This window comes from Micromys minutus (genome assembly GCF_963924665.1).
Source record: "Micromys minutus genome assembly, chromosome: 2".
NCBI lineage: Eukaryota > Metazoa > Chordata > Mammalia > Rodentia > Muridae > Micromys > Micromys minutus.
In genome coordinates, this window is record NC_137971.1 from 12,176,205 (window position 1) to 12,201,608 (window position 25,404).

A 25,404-nucleotide genomic window follows, 5' to 3' on the forward strand; every position below is an offset into this window, starting at 1 on the left:
TAAATATACCACATACATTTCTTATTGTAGGCCATAGTTCACATGTCCTGAGAACCCAATGTGAAGGAGAGATTCAGCTGCTTATCTAAGAACAACATAAAAAAAAAATTAAAGTTGATGTTACACTCCAAAATGCTATCAGGAGGAAGGAATTGATCAAAGAAAGGACCCATTTCTCCATAGCTGTCATTCCTTCTGTTCACATTTTTCAGTGGTTTAAATGATAATCTCCTCCATATGTTCATATATTTGAATGCTTGGTTAGCACTTAGTAGAACTAGTTGGGAAGGATAAGAAGGTGTGGCCTGGTCAGAAGAAGTATGGCTTTGAATTTTCATAAGCCAACTCTATTCCTTGTTTTCTCTCCCACTCACCCTTATGACTATGGACCAGAGTGTAATCTTTCTCTTTCTGCCTTGTGCTTGTGGCTCAGTGGTAAGCTCTTAGTTACTGCTACAGAGCCATGCTTAATTGCCTTCCTGCTTATTGCCATCCTTCCTGCCTTGAGGGTCATAGAACCATAAGCTCCCCAATCAAGTCATTTTAAAAAAAATAAATTGCCATTCTCATAATGTCTCTTCACAGCAACACAAAAAGTAACTGATGTCTATAAGACCCGAGTGGCAGTTCCAGACCAACCACTCATTGGAAATTGGTGTTCAAAGTCTTTGTGGTTACTCATATCTATGCCCAAAGACCTGGCCATTCACATTTGAATAACAAACATGGACTCAGATTTAAAGAGATCATTTAACAGAAGCTCCGCTGGGGCTATAGAAAATAAACGATTAGCAAATCACTGTTATTCTAAGTGTTCATTCCCTCCCTGTACTGACAATATTTGCCCAGAGCTTGCTCTGTGTAATCTAGTAGTGACCACCAATATAGGAGGAAGAGTTTATTTCCTTGGATCTTGATGTTAGACATGGCATTGTGAGCAAAGGTAAACAGATAAGAAGGCTAAACATCAACACTAGGTTTCAGGATGTCCCGTGTGGAATTCTGAAATTTTCTTATAGAGCAGACTCAAATTACCTGAAACCAGCTTGCAGGGAATTCCAACCTAGTCAGCAAGCCGTGAGCTCACCAAACCACAATCTACCCAAAGACTCATAAACAAAAGATACATATGTATTACAATAAGCCTTTCCTTTTGAGGATGTAGGGTAGGGTGGCTGTGAAATATTATTGTAGTCATGTCTTATGGATACAGAAGGTTAAAAAAAAAAACACTAAAAGAGAGAATTCTCCGCCAAGTATATAGCTTTGATGTACAAAAATACATTTATTTTCAACAATTTCAAAACCACTGTCTTTTTTTTTACAGTAGAAATATTCAAATGGAACAATAAAACCAAGAACAGTATATGTTTATATACTGTGTATATATAGATATGACCCATGCACTGTATTCCAGTGTTTAGTACACATATTGCAATTGGCTGCCCCATTTAACCCTTGAAATGAAAAAGGGGGATCTTTAGAAACTCTTCTAATACTGACCTATGCTGGAGTCAGCTAGATTTCTCTTAGCACATTCTCCCTGTGTCTCACCAAGAGGAATATGAACAGTATCCCATGAAGGTTAACAGGTACAAAATGTGGCCTTTCCTCTCATATATATATATACAGTATATCATTCTTTGAAACAAGTGTGCACAGGCAGAGCCTGAAAATGAAAACGATGCTTGTAGCATGGTGTAACGTGATCCTACTGAAAAGAACTGGTGTATTGAACAGGTGACGGGGCTGAGGTGCTAGGAAAGCAAATGCAGGCTTTGAAAGCCATTCACCCCAGAGGCGAGAGAAGTACCATAAGGGGACTGAAGGCCGACATATGACTTTAAGGAAGTTTGTATAAATCTGACAAAGAAATAACACAGCTTTGCTAAGATCATTCTGACTAATATCATTAAAGACTAGACCTCCGTTTGGCCTGCAGGGCTTGCACAGACTCGGGATTCCACAAATGGGACCTCTCTTTCCAGCCTCTCTGATCCTTGTCATGCCAATAGATGCTCACTGGACCTCACATAATGCCTCATGACTGTTCTGAGCTCAGAACATCTGGGCAGCTCATTGTGGGCAATACACATATCCAAAAAATCCAATTAGAAAACAGGTGCCAGAATTTTTAGATTCCTTGCTGCTTCTTTAGAGAGGACTGCTTTCTCAGCCTGATATATACCTTTTTTAAAATTTCTTTTTGAGAGAAAGTCTTATCTCCTCAACTGAGTTTAAGTTTGAAGTCTCTACTAGTCTTTGTGACTTCTTCCATGTTATCTTAGGAAGAGAAACAAACCCTGTGTTCTTCAATGCCACTGAAGTCCTTCCTTTGTCAATTGCCCTGAAGAAGCCTTTCTTTACCCCTTTTCTATACAGAAGCAGAAACCAGCTATGGTGTGGACAGAGACGCAAGAGTTGAGTGTGGCAGACAACTGGAAAGCATCCAGAATCCAACACAACAAGCAGGCTGGGGGGGACGGTCATCTCTGAAGGTGAGTGCGGAAGCCAACACACACATATTTCTTTTTTTCTGTTTTCTTTTTTACTAAACATTAAATTATTTCTTAGGAAATAAAAATCTATTTACATTGTAGTTATTTACAATACAACCATCTTTAGCCTCAGTTTTGACATGCACGAGGCAGGGCCTCTTTCGGAAAGGTGTGCGTGCCTTTGGCAGCTACGTCCACTCCCCCTCAACCTTCGTCCTGCAATTGAACTGGGGAATGGTCTATGCTGTATGTGGATGAAAGGGTGGAGCTTGAGAGGGGTAGAGGAAGATGAAGTTAACAAAAAACCGGACTCAAAAAAAGACAGAACCGAACAAGAACTCTGCTCTACTGACAAACAGTAAAGCAAGAAACATGTGGGAAGATGCGTTCTCAACACAAATATAACCATAAATTCCTTCATCCTGTGATGGTCAATTAAGAATGCTTTTTTTTTTTTTTTTTTTTTGCCTCCCAAAACTAAGCATCTGCCCATGATTTATGAAGGGACCCTTGGTAAACAAAAGGTAAAAAAAAGACATTTTTCCATAATAATAGTAATAGTAGTCATCAAAAATAAAAAGTCAGGAAGGTGATCGCCCACGTGGCTTCTTTGTTAAACACTCGTACAGTTGGGGATCTCTTTTGTGCTCTCGCTGCTTGCGATGGTGGCAATGCTTCCTGCAGACAAGGAGAAAAGACACAGAGAGGAAACCTAGGTAAGTTCCATTAGGATGGCTAGTCTTCTTCTTCTGTCCCAAATACCAAACTGCCTGAACAGACTGTAATAAGGGTTAATGAAGGAGGGCATCTTGAGATTCCCATCAGCTTGCAAGCTTCTCTTCCCACCCCCAAAGTAGCCTATAGGTAGACGCAACAGAATGACAGCCATTCTATTCTGTGCTCATCATTACCGTAATAGCTTAGCATGTGGCAAACACTGTGGAGCAGGCATGGTACTAATTCGTAACATCATTTAATGAGGGGAACAACTGCAGAACAGAATTCCAGACAGCATATGACAGCTAGACAGCCTCCTGGTACTATTATTCCCATTTACAGTTGAGGAGTGTGTCTACTGAGCATTCACACAGTTAACAGATTGGCTGCGTTAAAGGTAGTCCCTACTACACCCCGCCTTCTTTTGGGTTTATGGGCTAAAAGAAGAAAAACTCCCAATAGCAGTGAATAATTGGTGTTGTCCTCCACTGGGACATCAGTGTTTCTGATCTTTATTAAATTCTAATGAAAAAAAATATAGTCTGTCAATTTCATGTGGCTAGAGGTGGCAAATGAATTGTAAAGGAAGAGTTTGTCACTATAGCCAGTTTTTCCCCAGCCTTGCAGTCTATGACTGTCTGGTGTCACACATAATACCAGCTAATGACAGATATCCAGAGGACAGCAGACTCTGACTGTGGTGGCACAGGCACACATACCTATGACCCGCGTGTCCAGCTCTTTGTCCAGCAGCTCCTCGGGCTCGGTGAAGTCACTGAGTGTGATTTTGGGGGCATTTTCACTTTGGCTCACTGACCCGATCATCTCCTGCTCCTTGTCATGTTGGACTTGGGCATAGATGTTAATCCAGGGGATTTTCCTAAGTCAGGTAGAAACAAAGAGTGAGGTCAAAGAGCATGCCTTTGATAGGAGGGGGAGAAGGACAAGAAAAAGTTTTAATAGGCACAGGCACAAGGTAAGTCCTCACCACACAAGGTACTGAGTCCAAGGATACACTGCTAGCCAGGAGCTAAGATACCCAGGTAAGATGCTACCCATGACTCAGTAATATCTGAAAATATTTACCTGTTACATTTTTTAATTAGCTGCCCTTCGAGTCATGTATGATTGTACAGAGTCAATCTTTCCCTAAGTCGGTGTGGTGTGCACAGTTGTTTCTCACTGCCGTGTTTTATGAACAACCCGAAATAACACAGTTACAGCCATTTTTTTAAATACTTTTTAGAGTAACAAACTTAGATCAAATATATAAAATGTTTTGATAGGTTCATTCTCTGCTCAGTGTGAATAAGAGTAGCTTCACTGTAGGACTGAGGGTGTATTTAGGGAAGGGTTAAAAGAGGCCAAGTAACTTCTCTGAAAGACGTAAAAGAAGTAGAATCTGAAAACACGAAACAGACAGCTTAGGGTTGGAGGAAGGCAAGTTCATACTAAAATCTTACTGAGGCTGGCTTTCCCCTCCACTTTGACCCCATGATTTTCTGGCAAAGTCCCTTTCAGTCTCAGCAGGCTCCTCCCCATGACTGAAATCTAGTATTCTTCACATGCTTATGTGGACAACTTTCATCCAGTCTTCAGTAAAATGTGAACTGTGATGTCATAGGTGCAAACTGGATGGTTTCAGGATCTTTGTTCTTTCAAGTTCTCAGGAGAGGCTGCTCCAGGTGCCACTGGGTGCCTATCAATCCAAATGTTGATCTGGGAGAATCTATAGAAAAGACTTCCCCCTGGGGCCTTAACAATGAACCAATGGTTCCCTCTGTCTTTATAAGGCATCTATGGTTTCCATGGTGATGGCTTATCCCTGTCCTTCAGAATTTGGATTATGTGTCACTTTTACAGGCTCCTCTGATCCCTCCTGATTTAATGTGTACTTGTAAGCAAGTTCTACAAACCCAGTAAGGGATAGACTTATGATGATATTACAGTCTATGTTTTGTCAAACTTCTTTGTCTCTCTCTAGACTAAATACTTCATACTGAAAAGTTTCAAGAATTCCCTGTTCACAGAAATACAGTTAGCACACAGTTGTATTTCTCAGGCATCTGCTGAATGAATTAATAAAATGTCCAAACCCCATGCTTAATCTATTCTACTAGACTGGTTTACAATACAAAGACTGTTTTGTAGGTTGTCACATCATAGCCAGAGGATATTTTTCTTACTTCATTGAATGGTAGGGATGTTGAACTAAATTCTAAAATGACAGAAAGCCAATGTCTTCTACTGTCTAATCCAACCCAGCATATTCCATGAATTCCTAGAAGTGCAACTCTCAATTGTCCTAGTTTAAATCAACACAATTATTACATTTTTATCTTCTGCCTTAAAGAAAATTCTGAAAGCAAGTTTTAAACACCTTGTCTCTATCTGTTCTCTGTGTTCCATTGCAATATCTTTATTTTCTTTCTGCACATGAAAATGTATGTCCTCATTTTTCCTATTGGCCATTGTCAGTGGAACCCAACCTACTATACTTTGAATGTACAAGATCTTTGAGATAGAAATCCACACAATCTATTAATGTACAAAATAAAAGATTCAATTGTTGTAATATCAATTTAGTTGACAGAAGTATCTGAACAGCATCCATAAAGCTCTGGGTTCAATCTCCAGCATCATATAAACTGACCATAATGTGCAACCCTGAAATATAAGCCCTGGGGAGATACGTGTATGAGGATTAATCAGTTCAAAGTCATCCTCAGTTATATCATGTGTTTGAGGCAAGGCTGGGATAAATGGAAAAACTAAGAGAGAGAAAAATAAATAGACAAGATAGATAGACAGACAGACAGATGACAGATAGACAAACAGACAGATAGATGATAGGTAGGTGATATGTATTAGACAGAGTTGTCTTTAGATAAATACAGATATAGTCTAATGACCTACATTGCTTCCAATTAGAAATTTTGATTGGTCATGCCTGTTATGTCCAACTGTAAAATTAATATTTTCTAAGTCTGGGGAAATTCCTGTTTGTAGATCTGCACACTTAAGGGTTATACCTAGAATGCATTATCTACTCCTCCTGTTGTGCTAAGCGCACCTGTGAGTGTTTGCACTCATTAGGCCTTACAATAACGGCTCACTCTATTTCAATCCCTGAAAACAAGCATGTTTTCATCTTTTATAGATGGCTGGAGGAACTGACGCTGACATCACAATTTGTAACATTAGAAAAGGCTGTCAAGTTGCTTTTCATTGCTTAAAGCATGCATCCACTTGAGGAACTTTTGAATATGTCAGTCAAGTCTGAGCTCTGTGTTTCTATAAAAAGATCAATGCATGTGTCTGGGCCACATATCTGTACAGGTTTAAGTGAGAAGAATAAGATGGAGAAGCCCAAGTACCCCAAAAAAGCAAGCAGGTAAACAAAATCCAGGTGCACTTTATATTCATTTGCTCCAGCTATGAGGAAAGCAGACTTTGAACTATAATGAAAACCTTTTTTTAAGAGGTAGAAAGAAATGTAAGGTCTCTAACATTTTTCTTGAATAACGAGAGAAAAAGATACACAATGACAGAAAGCCAGACTTGAAGGGGATTTTTCAGAAAGTAAAAGTCACTTCACAATCATTTTGAATTACAGTGCTAAGGTGTCTGGAAATCACACTTGCTATCTATGAGGCAGATGTAATGGGAGGGGCGGGTGATATTTACTTGAAAGATTTTACGGATCCCTCTTCACTCTCCTTTACTTAACCTTGGTGGGTGGGTGGTTTTCAGTACATAGAACATAGTAGGCACCTAATATGTATCTGTCTAATGAATGAATGTTTAAATTAGTTTGTGCTGGTAGCCAGAAAAAGAATATCTTGCTTATATACACTGTATAGCCAATAATCTAGAAACAAAAATGAAACCGACCCCATAGCTTTGTCTGAACTGTCCATTGGTGTTTGAGAGCCAGGTGTGACTATTTGGATTTTCAATTAAGTCAAAATTAAAAACCGAGTTTTCCAGTCAAACTAGGGGCTTCCATATCAGTGCAGATTATGATGCATGTTTATTAGTATGGCATACTCTGTTGGATGGTAATGATTTGGCAAAAGAGAGTGGGAGGCACAGGAAGTATAGCCCGACCTTTACTTCTTTGCTAGGTGGCACACTCTGCACAGCCACCATTGGGATGCTGCAAGATAGGGAGAAAAACAAGACCAAAGAAGTAAAAAAAAAAAAAAAAAAAAAAATTCACCAGAGTATCGCCAAAGGGCCTGACCCTTTAGGATAAAAACATCCAAGAACATTGTAGGAAAGCAAAGGTTAAAGGTCTGGCTTAAAGCTGTTCATCCAGTTTGACGGGCACTAATCTACTGTCAGAGACAGAAAGTTCTGGCTGATAATTGAGAAATACAAGGTAGACTAATTCTGAGCTCCCACTGTGGTAAGATTACTCATGTATAGAAGTCTACAATGCTACATCTGTCTACAGAAAGAAGTTGACTGTGTGAGGCGTTTTGGAACCTTTATATAACTAGAGACAAATTCTAAGTTACGAGTTGTCTTGCTTTGATTTGGAGATAAATAAAAGTTGCTTCTTGCATGGCTTCCATTGACCCTCACCTTCATCCGCTGTGGACTCAACGCAAGAACACGATTGACAGCATTTGGCTCGATTGATACTCATACCCCAGTCTTTACGTTCACCACAACCCAGAAATTTTCGCAAACAATTCCTCAGATGACTGACATTAGGTTTTGCATATAATTTAAGTACATCCATAAAATGGTGGTTTTCTTTCCTTATTAAACATTTTCTCTTTAATTATGCCCTAAGGGTTTTTTCTCTATCCAAAGCAATCAGGAATAGATGAGTGACCCACCTTGAACCAAAAGCACATGAATCACATTCAGGTTTATAAATCCACTAGCAAAGTAGGCCAAGTCTGTTCTTCCTGTGAGCATGAGAGAGTTGGGAAATCCTTGCCCTTGTGACTAACAATCAGCCTTATATCAAATAAAAATTATGTTTCTAAGAAACTGAAATATCCATTGGAAAAGAAAAAAAAATGGGGAGAGAAGAATAAAGCCACCTCCCATCAACTTCCTTTAAAATCTACAAAGGTATTCTTCTCATCCTGAGAACACTCTCAGACTAAGGTATGCTTTAAAAAGTCAATGGCTTGAAGAAGTCAAGGAAGAGGGTGAGCAGCAGCAGTCTCAATAGACCTGTACCCCTGAGATCTCTCAGACACTGAACTACCAACCAGGTAGTTAGCCATACACTAGCTGGTCCTAGGCCCCTGACACATATACAGTGGAAGCCCTCCTGGTCTGGCCTCAGTGATACATGATGCACCTAAACCTTGAGAGACTTGAGGCTCTAGAAAATGGGGAGGCCTTGTGGGGTATGGAGAAGTGTGAGAGTAGAGGCATCCTTTTGGAGACTGGGGTAGGAGGTAGGAGGGGAGAAGGAATTGGGATGAATCACTATGGTGAACAGAATGGAAGGTAGATAATGACTGGACTGTAAGAAAAGATTAAAGATAATACAGAAACCTCAAATAAATAAATTATGTCCTTTTATTTTTCTCAGACTTTCCCAAAGTATGTCTCTTCATCATAATATCTGAGAGCCTATTAGGTTCCCTACCAGTGTATGGCCCACAAGCATTACTGGGATTCATGGTTGCTAGATCTTCCTTACTGAGAATACGTCAAGTTTTCTTGAGTACTTATCATATGGTAGCTGAAGCTACCAAATAATTATGGCATATAATCCTATGATTATTAAAAATAATTAATACGCTCAATTCACGCACCAATACAATGAGATAGGATTGTTTTCCCACATCTCACAGATGTGGAAATGGAGTCATGGAGATGTGAAGACAGTTGCCCAAGGGTATAAATGCCATCAGGAAGCTGACTCCCTCTCATGCCAGCCGTTACAATTTGCATCAGTAAACCTCTTTGGAGACTCACGTACTTTGAATACTAATGCATAATTGTTCATCCCAGCTTTATTCATTTTGTTAATATACTGTTATGTCACCATTCATGGTGGTTTCAAAAAATAATTCCTGATCACATGTGGGTCTTTCTTTTCCTGAAAATTCCCTTTGAGAAACGGGAGAAAGAAGAAAATGGGAGCAATATATAATATGCAATGTTCTTTTCTTTTCTCTCTTTTTTAAATTGAATCCTAGTCTTATGTAGCCCAGAGTAGGTTCAAACTTGTAGCTGGAGATGATCTTAAATGTTTGGTATCCCTACCTCTACCTTTCAAGTCCTAGAGCTACAGCCATGTGCCATTATGGTTGCTATGAGGTAACGGGGACCACACCCAGGGCCTTGAGCAGGCTGGACAGATGCTTTACAAATTGAGCTATATGCTCATCACGTAGCATGCAAATTTACAAAGAAAGACTAGATAGCTATAAGATAAGATAGAGTCATATGTATACAGACATGTGATTGTACAACTAGACCTCATTTACTTAATCTATTAAGTCTGCATAGTGAATATAGCTCTGATTCTACAAACATTTGCTCCTTTGCCCTTGGCCACTCTTGAACCTTTATTCAGTGTCAATAAATGAAGATCATATTGCTGGCGTGGGTTGAGGAACACTGGTCACAGGCAGAGGTAACTGCTATGACTGTGGCCTTGAGATACAATTCGACTGCCAGTAGCACATACCTTTTAAACTTGTAGATCAGAAACACAGCCAGGCCGACAAACACCACCGAGAGGAGCATCAGCATGGCAGAGCTGCTGTGCCCGGCGCTAGAGTCCACCAGGGGAGCTAGGAGAGAAGAAGAGGTGTGCTCACTCTGAAGCCGGAGCTGAGGTGCTATGCGCCCGAGAACAGAGGCTCACAGTCCACCCTGACTTACACGCCCGTAAAAAGCTCCCAGGAATGAGAAGAGTTGTTCTGGACACTCCAGGAAACTTAGCTCCTCTGTTACATCGGGAATGCTTGCTGATCAGGGTGTAAACTGAATGCTCGTGACTTGTTGAGGGAGGAGGGGTCTTGAATTCTTTGCCTCCTTAGTCTTCTTAACAATATGGCGGTACATTGACAACCTTTGATTAACCACAGATACAACCTTGGACTGTTGGACCCTTTTTCTACTGCACTCTGCTGGTACAAATCTCCCAGGTGATGAGTTTTAGTAACTCTTTACCAGAAAATTCTGAGATCAGTAAGACCCATTGAAATTAGGCTCTTGGCGCTACACATCAATGCTCAACGGGACATGCCATTTCTTTTTATTTTGTAAGGCACCCAGCAACAGCTAACTGGTCCTTCTTTCTGTGTGAACTCACATGTGGTTAAAGGAATGGGTTTAAGAGGTTCCTAAGCTGACCTCTAAGAAAAATTCAGAAAATCAAAGACTTTTGAAGAGTCTAAAAATTACCCATAAAACCCAACCATCTCAAACATAAAGACAGAGTTTAAAAAAAAAAAAAAAAAACCAAAGAACATTTTCTCTAAATATGATGCAGGTTTGACTGCAAAAACCCTTGTAAGAAAGGCCTTCTGTGGTACCTTCCAAAGTACCCTCAGAAACACAGGACTACCTTCTCTCAGCCATTGGCACACATACAGGCTTTGTTATTGCATCACCTATGGAAAAGGTTTTAGAGATTATCTCATTCCTTTTCTGCTTAAAACTATGGCCCATCCGTCCTCACATCCCTTAACTACCAGCAAGCACTCACCTAATGTCAGCTGTGTGACATAAACAATGACCTGGACACCTGGCTTCAGCTCAAACTGTACCAAGTTTTGGTTAAGTGCATTAAATAGTGTCTCTACAATCTGTAAAACAAGAGAGAAAGATTATGGATAGATGCGACAAGTGATCAGTGCTCCCTCACAAGTCAAATGGCCAAAATAATAATAATGATAGTAATAATAATAATAATAATAATAATAAATAATAAAATTAGAACCAAGTTCATTCATGGGATAGGGACATCAGCTTGATTCTCACACATCCTACAGAGCTGCATGAAACCCAGAAGCAGAGAGATGGAAAGAGGCATGTCAAAGAAGAAAGAACAGCTTCCCAGTTCTCCCCGTGAATGAGAGCTCCAACAGACATAGTATTTCACTCAACTTCTAGCTTAGAGCTCTTTCATCCCTGCCCTCATAACCAGAGGTGTGTTGTGGGTTCGTTGAAAGAATGTCAACCCACCATTAGTTCATTAGTTCTTTAATCTGATCAAGTAACGTACTGGCTACAGAGACACCTGCAGGGATTGAAGTACATGCAGAGTCCCAGCCCAATCCCGCGTCTATTCCATCCCAGAGACAACAGGAAGCACACATCAAAGTAGCAACTGCCTCCTTTTATGAGATAATTTCCTCTTTGCTTTTCCCCAGCAAGTCTCATAACACATAGCATCGATTTTTATCACTGTAATTCCCACAGGAAAGCCGAGACTCACAGACTGTTGCCCCCAACTACTATCTGGTTATCCACATCTTAATACCAGAGCTGCTATCCATCAATACAATTACCCATTTCCCTAAATGGATGGTCAGTGTACCTTCCAAAGGCAGTGCACGATTGCCACATGCCATTTTGTGATAATGGAATCCAAGAAAAGGGATATGTGCACCTGAGGATGAGTTACTTTTGATTGACTGTAACATGCATCCAGAAGAAAGCACAATATCTGTTCTTCAGTCTGAGCACTGTGGATGGACATAAAGATTTGCATCATCCAGGCCCGGTGAGAACCAGAAGGATGCAGACTCTGAGCAATGGCTGCTCCACATAGAAACCATTACATTTAAATCACACAGAATTTCAGCAGCTTTGCCCCTTCTTATTTCCTTGTCTCCCGACTTGGCATCATGAGAAGGTAGGAGAGGGTGACACTATGAATAGCCAGAAATAAACCAGTGGAAGCAGACGTGATGGAGAGAAACTGCAGACTCGGGCCCTATTTGCTTCCAGGACTATGTGCAGATCACATGAACCGTGTGTTCAAACAATAATGACAGTCAGTTACAACCCATTTTGGAAATGCTGCTCCCATTGTCAAAGCAAAATGAGGCAATCCATCTCTCTCCAACGAAATGTTATCTAAAAGCAGTTTGTTTTCTCTCCAGAAACGTAGTTAAATTGACCAGCATCTCTAGGGCCCATGCCGTTTAAAGACAAAAAGCCCTCATTTCCATAAGCAGAGAAACCCAAGCATGTCCACTTCTGCATGTCTGCTGGGTGTCCCTTTTAGCCATCCTCTCTCTTTTGCCCTTCTCTGTCTCCTTGTTACCCAGAAGCTACTGAAAAGACACATGAGTGAGTTTCAGGGATTCCAAGCCCTGTAATAAGAGGCCAGGGACACTATTCTGTTTTTATTTATTCTGCAGAAGGTCGACAGTTGTTTACAATCATGGATCTTCGGGGAAATGTCACAGGCTATGTGGTAAGCTTTTCTCCCTCTTTGACTGAAGACAACTTTCTACATAGCTCAGAGTCTAGTGTGGCGGCAGGGTCATTAACTCAGAGTCCAGTGAGGTGGCAGCGCTCACTTACTTGTTCTAGATCCCCTTCGTGGCCTTTCCTCCTCTCTGTCAAGTTTTTAGGTGGGAGGATGAAAAGCTCTGCTGAAGTGGGGAGACCTGGGAACACGGCCACAAGGATCTGGTCTTCTGGGACACTGGTCACCTGTAAAGCATTTCGATCAAACAGTGAGGGTTCAAGAGCCATGCAACCGCAAGGTTAGCCGGGAAAAGAGTACTCTTCATAGCCATCCTGCCTGTGTGAGCATTTCAACACACACTATTTCAGCCCCAGACTGTAGCGTGCACCCAGACATCGCTCCTGTTTCCCCTCAAGTTGCCAGGTGGTGAATCATTGGCTTCTCTCCTGCCCTCATTTGAATTTTTGCTGAAACTTTGAGGGTATTCCACATGGTTTCGGAAATAAGTTTTCCTCATATTTTACTTTCTACTTTTTTTTTCAATTGAGAGAACTGGAACGGTGGCTCCAATTTGAATATACTGGCTCCAAATGAGGAGCAAGCTGTTATAAACACACATAGGGAGAAGCAAATTCAAAATAACAGCAGAAGAACACTTGTCTTCTCAGGCTAAAACAGGGATGCTTTAAGTGTAAGAGCATTATTGGTGTGGCTGTGGAAGGGGAGTCCCTACATGGGGCTGGCACTGTGAAAAGGAATTGATACCTATCATCCATTTTCTCTCCAAAGGAATCTCATTCAGGCTATAAAAATATTCATATTCTTCAATCAGCGACTGAAGTGTGCTTTGTCCTAAAGAAGTGGTTCAAAATGTTTGACAAGCCACACATAGGAAGAAACATAATACTATGTAGTATAGGGAATAAATGAAAAGATTAAACATTCAAAAATTAGGAAAACACTGGTATAATCACCTGGAAGAACATATTTATAGTTTGAAGCACTATAAGGCCACACAGACGCTTAGCACGGTTGCACACTCATATACTTTTATACATTTTTTAGTTACAAGTGTATAGAAATATAAAAGAATATAAAATTAAAATACTGAACATTAACATGAGGTGATGAATCAATTTTCCTATTCTTGAGTGGATGATTTTATTGATTTCTTTGATTGAAAACTTAAGAGGCAAACTTTTGACTGAAAAATTGGGTGAGAGTAAACTGAACTTTCCCATGGATTATTTTTTCTGGTGTGCATTGATGGTCTTTCATCCAGAAAACTGCCTGTTCTCCCAATAAAAATGTGATGGAGGACATGTGATTCAGTTGAAATATCACCTCTCCCCCAGGAGACTCATGTGACCATCTTCCTACGATAATCTTCTCCAGATTATTCAAATCCCCATGGCCTCCCTCTCCAGGGATGTAGATCATCTCCACTGTTTTCTACACTTGTATCTAAAAGGTTCTGAAAGGTTTTCTGAAAAGTTATGTCTGTCCCAGGCATTCCTGAAAATCTTTGAGGATACTTTACTCTTCCAAAGTTTCTTGGCATGGTAGAAACTCAACGAACCAATGAATGCTTGCTGTATTGAATGGAGGCAGGAGGGGAGATTGTTTCCTATTTGCTCAGCTCTGATTCCCATGTAGAACTTGGCTTAATGATTGGAGCTAACTCTCAGGGATGTTATAAAGAACACAAGAGAACCAGGAAGAGAGGCAGAAAAAGCAATCAAGTCTAGCAAATCTACCAACCATTAAGACATTGTCTTACAGTCCCAGATGTTTCAGTCCCCTGCAGGGAGGCATGACCACCAAGTATCTGGAACTCTCTGAGTTCTGGTGCATAAATCAGAGAAGAGTTCACTATGCTGAGGATTATCCAGTGGAGAAAAGGGGTGAACCTATCAGTGCCTTGGCTGCTGTGATCCTTGATTCAAGAATAGTTACATCAGGGTCTCTCAGAGATCATAGTGGGACCTTGAAAGCTATGTTTCTACATTCATTTAAAGCCATCTGAAGGACCTTTTAAAATTTGAGGTCTATGTACCATGTGGTATGCAGTCCTCCAAAGGTTACTTCAAAAACTGTTAAGTTTTTAGGAGCCACAGGCTCAAGGAACCTGACCCCATGCTGGATGCTATGGTGAGCATATAGACTATGGTCTAAGTACTTATATTCCTCTTACAAACTTTTGTTTTAAGCCTCATCACTAGAGTGATGGTACAAGAAAGGGTTTATGGAAGGTAATTAGGACAGGAGGGTAGGACGCTCATGACCAAAGTCAATGTCTTTATTAAAGTAGTCTGAGATAGTCACATTGCCCTCTTCCCATCCTGTGAATACCAAGTGAGGGAATGTCTTCCATGAATCACACCCTTGCCAATGCCATGATCTTCAACTTTTTAACATGCAGACTTTCAAGAGATAAATGTTTGTCATGTATAAGTCCAAGCAGCCCAAGCAGAACAAAGCATAACAGCCATTCTATTTGTATTTCTTTCTATGAAAAATTCCTTTATAAAAGTTTGACGGTCCCTTTAGACATTGCCGATAGGAATTCCCCTCTGTGCTCCGCTCCTCACTTACTTATTCTGCTTCCATTCTGTCAGCTCGTTCTCCGTATCTTTCCCTCTGGCTCATTTCCCCATGCTTTCAGACATTTCAGCAATCTTCATTCCCCACCCTCATTTTCCTCCATAGCCAGACTAAAGTGTTCCAAAGCATTGGTTCTAACATCTCTCCTTCTAGCCTGAACCTCTGCTTGACCCTCAGATCTACATTTCCAAATGATCATATTCACAAAGTCATTTCTCATTTCTTCTAAATTGATATGGTTCCCCAACTACATTTGTCCCATATAGTACCCAAGTAGGCAAAGGGGAGAACATTTCCTACATACTGTCTGAATTGCAGAGTGTTGTTTTGCCTCTCACAAATATGTTCCTCTTATTTTTATTGTTCGTTTTCTTAATGAGACTTTGATTTCTTTATCCTTGAGATTTTTCTTGGTCCTAGTCAACACAACCTTTTCATTTGTTTTGAAATCACCCTCACACTCTGTTCTTCCTACCCTGTCAGCCTTTCTTTTGCATTGCCTCCACAATAGGTACCTGGAAAATCTATCTACTGACAGCATTTTATTATGTAAAGAAGACACCATTCCTTCCACATACTCTGATGCCTACAACTTAGCTCTTCAGAATCTTCATACCAGGGCTTAATCACTCTAGGCAGCCATTGCCCACTTTGTTTTCTTGTCAGATGCAGATTGACCACATCAAATTCTATGTCATTTCTGCAATGTAATGAGCTCTTCCAGCAGGAATTGCTTTGCCTGGACTGTTCATTCTAAAAGGCACCATTTGTTCCCTTTTAACTGATGTATATCTGTTAAAATATGTTCCAATATCTCCTCCAGAACCATGTCAATAGTTCAGAAAGTATCAATTAAATTGCATATCTTTATTCATCTTGTTGTAATCCTTAGGACAGGAAAGTTACACATTTCTCTGTGCCTTTTGGAGATGCTGGTTATATCTCTGCTATAGAATTATTGTACATTAGATTTACATCTCCACTCAAATGACCTGTTTCATTCATCTCAAAATTCTAGTGTATAGCTATGAGAATGCTAAACAAATGTCTTATTTTCAACAAAGAGAACATGACCTTGGCTCAAATCTATAGGTGCATTTCCCTGGTGGGTTGCTCTGTTTCCTAGCCCTCTGGGTGTCCTGTGTGGTCAGTGGTAATCTAGTGTAGTTAAATATCTATTTATGAAGGCTTTACTCATAGGCAAAGGGTATCACCAAGCAGTTTATCACTTTTTTATAAAGAGGGTCTATCTCAGAAATACTTGGAACCAACACTGAGCCAACTTCTGTCTTTAAACACTAGGTTGGCCTCTCTTACATTCTCAGTTTTCTGTCTCATTTCTCTTCTTTTCTCTCCTTCTCTAGTTTTTCCTGTTCTTCCTTTTCTTTTCCATATGGAGAAACAATCTCTACGTGTTTATAGAAGAGCAGCTTCCATTCTTGGCACTGCCATCTACTTTCCTTCGCTCAAAAGTAAGCAGTCCAAAGTACAGCCAACTTACTTTAATCAGAGCTCGCTTGATGACATTGCCAATGTCTTGCCTCCACTCAGGGATATCAGGATTGTGGTAATCCAGATTCGGAGAGAATGATAAGAGCTGTGACTGGAAATATTCTGCAAGGAGACAGAATGTCAGGTGAAGCTAGTGCACTGTGATAAGAATTTGATGGGCCTGGGTGCATATCCATGAACACCAGGAAGCAGTTCTCTTCACAGGCTTTGGATACATTTCCTTATTTTTAGTCTTTCTTTGGTTCTGAAAAAAATGGAAATTCCAACCAGCGCTCTTCCCTGTGTTGCTAACTTCTATGAGCAATATTGGCTGACATGGAAGACAAGCAAAAAACCCAGAAGGAGATCTGAATTCCCTCCTGTGGATACCTCAAAGCCAACCTGAAACATAATAATCAGGGCTTATCTGGAATGCAAGCTTTCCCCCTTCTCTGTCCTTCAGTTCCATTGTTGATTACGCTATAAAAAGCCTCACAGGGGAGGAAAGTAGGTTAAACCTTTTCTTTAGGGATGTAAGGTAACACTTCTTTTCTTGATCTGATTGGTGAGTAGACAAGTTGTCCTCTTGGTGCTCATTCATGAAAATCAGCATTTATTGTGTGTGCCAGTTTCAGCACAACATTTACACTTTGATAAAAATATTTACCTCAGGTTATATAAGTAGGGGCTCCAGTGACCAGATGGCGGAAAGTAGGGAAAAAAAATCTTATCAGGACAATACTGTAGAAATTGCCTTCGTCAGAACATTCCATACACTTGTATAATTTTCTAGACCATTACAATGATAGTGGCTATCTGGGAACTTATGGGAGGTCTACAGGAATGGAAACATAAGACAATCAACTTCATTTAAATAAATGTAGTAATTTTAAAAAATCTAATTTTCAGGGTTCAGGACATGTAACAACCCTGCTCATCACCTTCCCTGCCTTCATTTAAGCTTATAATTATTTTTATTGCTGTACATCCACAGTACATGGTATTAAGCTTCATAAGAATGTTTTTATAGATGAGCATATGCCTTTGATATTCCTCTATAGGAGCTTCCTTATACCCCCTCTTTTACTATGCTTTATTCTCATAGACAGTTTTGCTTTAACTTTCCAGACATATATCACTATATCATGTGTATAGAGCTACATAAGCTTATGATTTTAGTCTTATCAAAAACCTTTGCAGACATTGATGCTGGAGTTTCCAACAATCTAAGAAGAAAGACCTATTTATCATTTGTATAAAGGAAGGCTACTGATTCATTTGAGTTAATTTTATACCCAGTCACTTTGCTGAAGTTGTTTATCAGCTATAGAAGTTTTCTGGTAGAATTATAGGGGTTGCCTATGAATACTATCATATCATCTGCAAATAGTGATACCTTTACTTCCTTTTTGCCAATTTGTATTCCCAGATCTCTTTTTGTTGTCCTATCGTTCTAACTAGAACTTCAAGTACCATATTGAATACATATGGGGACAGTGGAAATACTTGTACAAGATTTGAGTGGGGTTGCTTCAAGTATCTCTCCATTTCATTTGGTATTGGTTCTTGATTTGCAGAAATTTGCTTTTATTATTTTTAGGTATGGACCTTGGATTCCTGATCTCTCCAATGCTTTTATCATGAAAGACTATTATATTTTGTCAAATGCTTTTTTAGCATCTAAGGTGATGATCATGTGAGATATTTTTTTCTTTGAGTTTGGGAGGTGAGAGATTCTCAAGACTCAAAGGGAGGGACCTTAGATAAAATGTCCTACAGTAGGGAGAGGCAACTTGTAGAGCCCACCTCCAGCAAAAAGACAGGGCATCAATTGCCATCTCACAGTCAAAAACTCTAACCAATAATTATCCCTGTCTGAAAGAACTGCACAAGCAAAACTGGAGGAGAGCCTGAAAAAAAAGGAGGTTCAGCAACAGGCCCAGCTTGGGATCCAGCTTAAGGGGAGGCTTCAGGGACTAACATTATTACTGAGGCTAGAGAATGCTGCCAAAAAGGGACCTATCATGACTGCCCTCTAAAAGACCCAACAAGCAGCTGAAAGAGTCAAATGCAGATATTTATACTCAACCAATGCACAGAAGTTGCTGACCCCTGTGGTTGAATTAGGGAGAAGCTAGAAGAAGCTGCTGAGGAAGGTAACCCTGTAGGAGGACCAGCAGTCTCAATTAACCTGGACCCTGAGATCTCGCAGATACTGGACCACCAATCACAAGGTATACACCAGCTAATATGAGGTCTGTAACACATATACAGCAGTGGACTGCTGAGTCTGGATTCAGTCAGGGAAGATGCATCTAAGCTGCATCTTAGGTCTGGTGGGGTGGGGTTTGGGAGCAGGGACATCCTCATGGAGAAAGGGTGGTGGTGAAAAGGACATATGGGAAGTAGAACAGTCAGAAGGTGGGTTGTGAGGGGGATAAAATCTGGAGTTTAAAAGGAAAGATTAAATAAAATTTAAATTCAACTTCAGGGACTTCCCCTTACCAAAAAAAGGGGGGGGGGGAACATATTCCTTCTGGGTAGATCATCTCATCACTCAAGATATGAATTCTATAGGATGAGGAATATTACTCCTCTCACTTTGTAGACAGATCACTTGTACCATGTCACACCATAAAGGCTGAACACATATTGTAGACAACTTAATATCATCATACCAAGCTCATTCTTCTGCTCTAGCTCTCCTTATCTAATAAGTACCCCAACCATCTAGAAGCACCATAAGAATTATACCTGAACAAGAGACAAACAATGCCTACCAGTGATCTGGTTATTTTTCAATTTAATTTCTCTATCCAACGAAGTCTACATTTGCAGATGTCAATCATCTCCCTATTAACCTGATAAATTCTAAAGCAGTTTATGGTTGGCTCCAGGATAGGAACAGGGAACTGCGTGAGCAAACAGAAACATCACATGACTGCATTCACAGTTCACAACTTACCATGTACTGCAATCTCTTTTGTGTCTTGGATGAGGGCATTCCCAGCAGCTACCTGGACAGTGATGGTGTTGGTTCCCTCTGCAAGGAATGTGAAAGAGATGCTGCTGTCCAAGGTGATGAGGGGCTGCAAAAAAGAAAACAGCAATACCCCTTCAGTCTTCCCTGGGGTACCAGATTGCCTCTCATTCTTTTAAATCTCAGAATGTCATGCATATGCATAGCATGACAGCGCCAAGGGTTTTTCACTTAAAAAAAAAAAAAAATGAGAAAAGAACCTAAAAGTTTATCTAGTTCCTCCAAACCGTGTTTATTTCTCTGGGAACTTAAAAGAATATTCATCAATTAAAAATTTCATAAAACTTTAATTCTGAAAAGATAAGCAACACCACGTTCTTTCTCCCGGGCAAAATCACAGCAGCTTTTAAAGCCTGTACCCAGTGGCCCTTGTAACAAAGAATCACTTCAATATCCAGTACCCTTTCCAATCTATGCCATACTCCATTGAGCTACAGGGACTTTTCAAAGAAGTGACCCATAATTTACTTCAGTGTCACCTGATTTAAGCAAAGTGTCATTCATACAACAAACATACACAAAGCAATGCAATGGCCTTATGATAGATTTTTGATGAACTATATGTTTTCACTTGCAAAGCATTTTTTTGCCGTTTTTTATTAGTTTGAGAATATTCAAGCATGCATAAATCATAGGTTGTGATTCAGCTTTCTTTTCTCTTCCTCCTGACTTAGCAGAATATATGGGTTTATGAAGGATAAAAAGAGAAATATAATATAAGCAGGTACTTATAGAGGAGAAATCAGATCCTAAGATGGAAGCGTCAATATTTAGTAAGGTTCTTAAAGCCCACATCCTCTAATGTTTCATTTGCTTTGGTATAGAAGCTGAAGGCTGAACTAAGGCATGTAGGGAAGATATGGCTCAGGCAGAGATGAGCAGAATCCCTCTCCTCTTTGCACACAGAAATAATAAAACAAAGAAGAATAATGTAGCTTGTTAAAGTGCTCTCTAAGGGGGTAAGTATGTGCCGACTCTCACAGTGTATATCCAGGACAGGTTGGATGTGTTCACACAGAGAGATGCAAAGACTTGAAGATGTAGTTTTTAGACAGTGTTCCATCTGTAAGACTGAAATCCGTTTCTGCTCAGCAGAATTTGGCAGGGTTAGTTCTGAAGAACTAATGTTATTTCTTCTGTTCAAAATCTATAGCACTTATTGATGATCAGGCTGATGATATACTGCCTAAGCTACTGATATCTTTTCTTCTATGTTCATTGAATAAAAAAAAAAAGAAATACAATTTTCCCCAAATGAGGACATCTAGTAAGATATAGGGATTATTTGCCATACATATGGCTCTATAATGCACACAGATGTGCCTTTGGAATTGAAAAAAGAATAAGGTAGAAATGTCTATATCATATATACAATGAATAGCCAAATCTGTTTAGAATCCGATTTTTAAATGTCTTATTTATTTTTACATGTATATATGTTTTGCTTGCATGTATGTCTGTGCATAACATGTGTGTGGTACCTTCCAAGTCCAAAAGAGGGTAACAAATAGCTCAGAACTGCAGTTATAAATGGTTGAGTGCCAACATGTGGGTGCTGGGAATTAAGTGAAGGTCCTCTGAAAGAGCAGAAAATCATTCTAACTGTATTAAGTCTTACCATTCAGAGGCCACCCCAGATCTTTGGAAACAAAATGAGACATCAAATTTAATAGCATAATGTTTAAAAGTTTTTTTTTTAATGACAATGGCAGGTTTGGGGCTTTAGCTCAGTGGTAGAGCTCTTGCCTAGCAAATGCAAGGCCCTGGGTTTGCTCCTCAACTCTGGAAAAATATAAAATGATATTGCAAATGCAAAGCAAACTAGAACTCCCATGCTATTTTGGAAGAAATATAAAATCACTGCAACCATTTTTGGAAAAGTTTATCTTGTTAGAAATTGTAAGAACCTTTTCAAAGTGACTATGCCATTTCACACTTTATGATCTTCAACTGTAGTCCCAGGAATTTAGTCAAGGGAAAACATTCATATACATTTAAAGAAATTTTCAGCAGCTATTTATATCAGCTTTAAAATGTAGACAGTCTGGAAATTTACCAATGAAAAAATAAAAATTAACCATAGACTTTTCATATAACAAATAGAAAATAATATTAATGTATGTCTATACCTAGATACATATAAAAATACAGATTGTGACTTCCAAACCATGAGCAGTGAAAGAAGGCAATTTTATTATGTGATTACACTTTTATGATGTTCTATAGTAGGCAAGTCTATGATAAGGAAGATTCTGGCATGGAGAATGGCTAAGAACATACAGGAAACGTACAGAAGGATGGTAATATGGTAGCATCACAGTTGGCCTACCCAAGTAAATATACACTGCAGATTCATACATTCTATTGTTGATTCATCTTATAGCATCCTGGGGTAGGATCATCCCCTAATAAATAAACATTACAAAGGACCAATCACTGAGCAAGTAGGCAGGACTTCTGGGGCAGAAAAAGGGAGAGAAAACAGGAGAAAGGGACAGCATGGGTTTTGAACAGGGGAGAGCAAGGAAACAGACAAAATGTAGGAAGCCAGAGGCTGTCAGTTTGAGTGACGGGTCCACTATTATCCACTACTGGAGGATTTCTAACAGAATAGTTTGTAAAATTAGGATGCTGTAGTCTGTGCCCAGGGATTGTGTTACCTGTTGATTCTAAACTAAGGCTGTGTGGTGTTTTCCTTCACGCAGTGACTCAACTGAGTTCTAGACAAGGGTAGGGCAGAGTGTGGTGTGCAAGGGTGCATCCCAGCCTTCTCAGGAATTTGGAAGCCCAGGGCATGCCTGATGACAGCTAGAAATGGAGAATTATTGAGACAAGAGGAGAGAGCTACCTGGTTTGGACACAGCCTGGGGCCATCTATCTGTGCTAGCAGGTGTTAGTGTGGATGCTGTGTGTGTGTGTGTGTGTGTGTGTGTGTGTTTCATGAAACAGTATCCAAAGAGAAAAACTATCAAGAAACAATGAACTATATTCAATGGTTTGCAAGCTTAATGATTTACAACAAAGCACGTAAGTGTTATTTTAAAATAAACCTTTAAAAATCACGAAATAGATGGATAGACTTGCCGAGATAACCTTGGGACATTCCCTAATAAATCTTATGATGACTATAAAGACATGCCTTGCAAAATTCTGGCCATTTTATTATATATCTGAATATATACTAGGTGAAAATTTTTGGAAGGGATAATAAGAAAATAAGAATATCTTTCCAGACTCTGAATTCTTTCCTCGGGTGGTGTCTGTCTTACACTGTCCTTCTGTCCAGTCTGCTGCCTCTTATTTCCTTCATTGCTCAGCATCACGACGTTCATCCTTTCACTGTTTTCTCTCCAGGAAAACCTCACTATTCCCTTGTCATCTTTCTCAGTCCTAAGTGGTACATGTGGCCCTCTCCCCTGCCAAGAAGATTCTTTATATCCCAAGACAAAGCTGGTTATGGTACTTTTATCAATAGCATCATGTCCTCTGAGAGGAGCTCACTTCCTCCTGCTCTAGCAAATCTTATCTCATCTTCATCTGGCTGCTTCCCCGAGTTCCAGAGCCAAGGTCGGGTGCAGGGCTGAAGGACAAAGGGAACACGGCATCAGAGGTGGGTTGAGTGTAAGCCTCATGCCAGCCAGTCAGGGCACAGAGCCAGAGCAAACAAAGTCTGATGAATGTGGAAGCTTGGTCTCTGGGTGGCAGACCACAGACAGGCATCTATGCTGGATAAATAGCAGGAGCTAATTCTGTTTTCCAAATTGCTTTTGTTTTCCATCAGCAGTTATAGCGCCATGGCCGAGTTCACCTTCCTCAGAAAGCTGGAGCAGTCAACATGGTCCTTGAGTTCTTCATTGGCCACGGATATACAGAATGCCCAATGCTAAATTAAATCAAGTATTTTAAGGTTCATTTACTCAACTCTATTAGGCATGCAGACACATTTATTAAGCCAGACCTCTGTTAATCCCAGCAAATTGGCCATTCAGAGACCCACAAACCCAGCAGGCAGCAGATTGACTTCTCCGCTCTGCTTTGTCCAAGCTACAGGGCCAGCTTGCAGTGTGGCCCCTTAGAACAATACTTCCTGCTCCACCGAGGCTTGGGGTTACACTCCTCACAAGGAAGAGTCCTTCACATATGACAGGTCACACATTATCCAACTGAGTCTGGTGAGAAATAAGAAAAGCTCCAAGAAACTATTTAGTTAGGAGATTTCCACTTGACTAATGGACTAGCGAGCGAACTATGGAGAAATCTCTGGATACAGGCTACACTAGCAATCTACACAGCAAGTCAGTGAGAACGTTGCACATCATAAAATATCCACAGTTGAAAATGTGCACCTGGATCAAGCCTACGTCTGCCAGTGGACAAACAATGAAATCATTATGCGTCCCTCACTTAAAACCTTCTGTGTGTTACATAGCAATGCTTGAAAAGAGCTTATCATATGAGATGAAGAGGCAGAATGTGCACTCGTGGAAACACCGTGCTGAGAACTATGTAAAATACTTTACATATGCACAAATGCAAGAAAGAAATAAAGCAAAAATAGTATTTATAGCTGTGTTAACTATGGATTGATGTGGATGTTCAGTTAAAAGTGGTTTAATATGTATGCAGAAATACACCACACACACAAACACACACACACACACACACACACACACATACCACACACATGGGACACACACGGGGCAGGAGCCACTGGAAATGTTTCTGTTGAATTATCACATGGTCATGATAGTTCTATCTAACTTTATCTCATATCGTCCTACCTTAAATATACATTTTATGAAAAAACACAAAGCAGATATATTTGACAGTCTAAGAAGCCCATCTCTTCTTTCCTTGTTTTTCTTCCAACATCTGATGAAGTGAATGCTCTACACTGACAGGATCAACCCTCAGAGGACACAGCCACTTGCAAGGATTAACCGATCCACCTTGATATGTTTTATTTCTGCCTGAACTAGGCTCCTCCTTCAAGGCCAGCTTAGGGTCATTTCCAAAGGTGACATTCTGTGACCCACATGCTTGAAACCATCACTCTCTAGGATTCTCAGCTTAACTAGTATCCATATGCTTACACGGCCTTCCCTTCCTCTGCAATGTCCTTGCTGTTAAACTCATACTATCAAATGGAATGTACTTCCAGAAGGTGACAAATAATGGAATTTATCCTGTGTTTTATTCCTCATGTCTTATAGAAAAGACGATAGCTTCTTAATGTGTAAATCAACAGCTGGATCTCGGGAATATGCATTATTTTCTATTTATTTGTACATTATACATCCACACCAATTATTTTAAGTGTATTCTTCTTGCATTTTCAGATAGGACATGATTTCTTTAAAGGTATGGGGTAATATTATGTGTTTACTCCTGATATTAATGGTATCCATATAAGGACTGGCTATAGAGGTAGTAAATCAGCTCATTTATGCCAATATTTTATTTAATTCAACCACCTGAGTGAACTTTTCTACATCACGTAGTGGACATGCACTACAAACTACCTTCTGAGGTTACCAGCCTACATCTCCTCTGTAAAATGGGATTTCTGGTTATTTAAATAAAGATGTTCTGATGATTAAGCAGAATAATGGGTTGATAAAATACAGCAAATGCTAGGAACA

The 25,404-nt window shown here is 39.9% G+C and overlaps 1 protein-coding gene across 1 annotated transcript in view; it reads right to left on the reverse strand.

Moving 5' to 3' along the window:
- Positions 1-3,111: 3,111 nt before the first annotated feature.
- Positions 3,112-25,404, reverse strand: part of SORCS3 (sortilin related VPS10 domain containing receptor 3) — a gene marked incomplete at both ends in the record, with an annotated part of 603,941 nt that continues 581,648 nt past the window's right edge. Inside the window, 7 exons of the mRNA XM_080913549.1 lie at positions 3,112-3,176; positions 3,935-4,095; positions 9,886-9,991; positions 10,912-11,011; positions 12,741-12,872; positions 16,733-16,845; positions 19,688-19,811. Coding sequence (XP_080769675.1) covers positions 3,112-3,176; positions 3,935-4,095; positions 9,886-9,991; positions 10,912-11,011; positions 12,741-12,872; positions 16,733-16,845; positions 19,688-19,811 — 801 coding nt within the window. The remainder of the gene's footprint in view (positions 3,177-3,934; positions 4,096-9,885; positions 9,992-10,911; positions 11,012-12,740; positions 12,873-16,732; positions 16,846-19,687; positions 19,812-25,404) is intronic.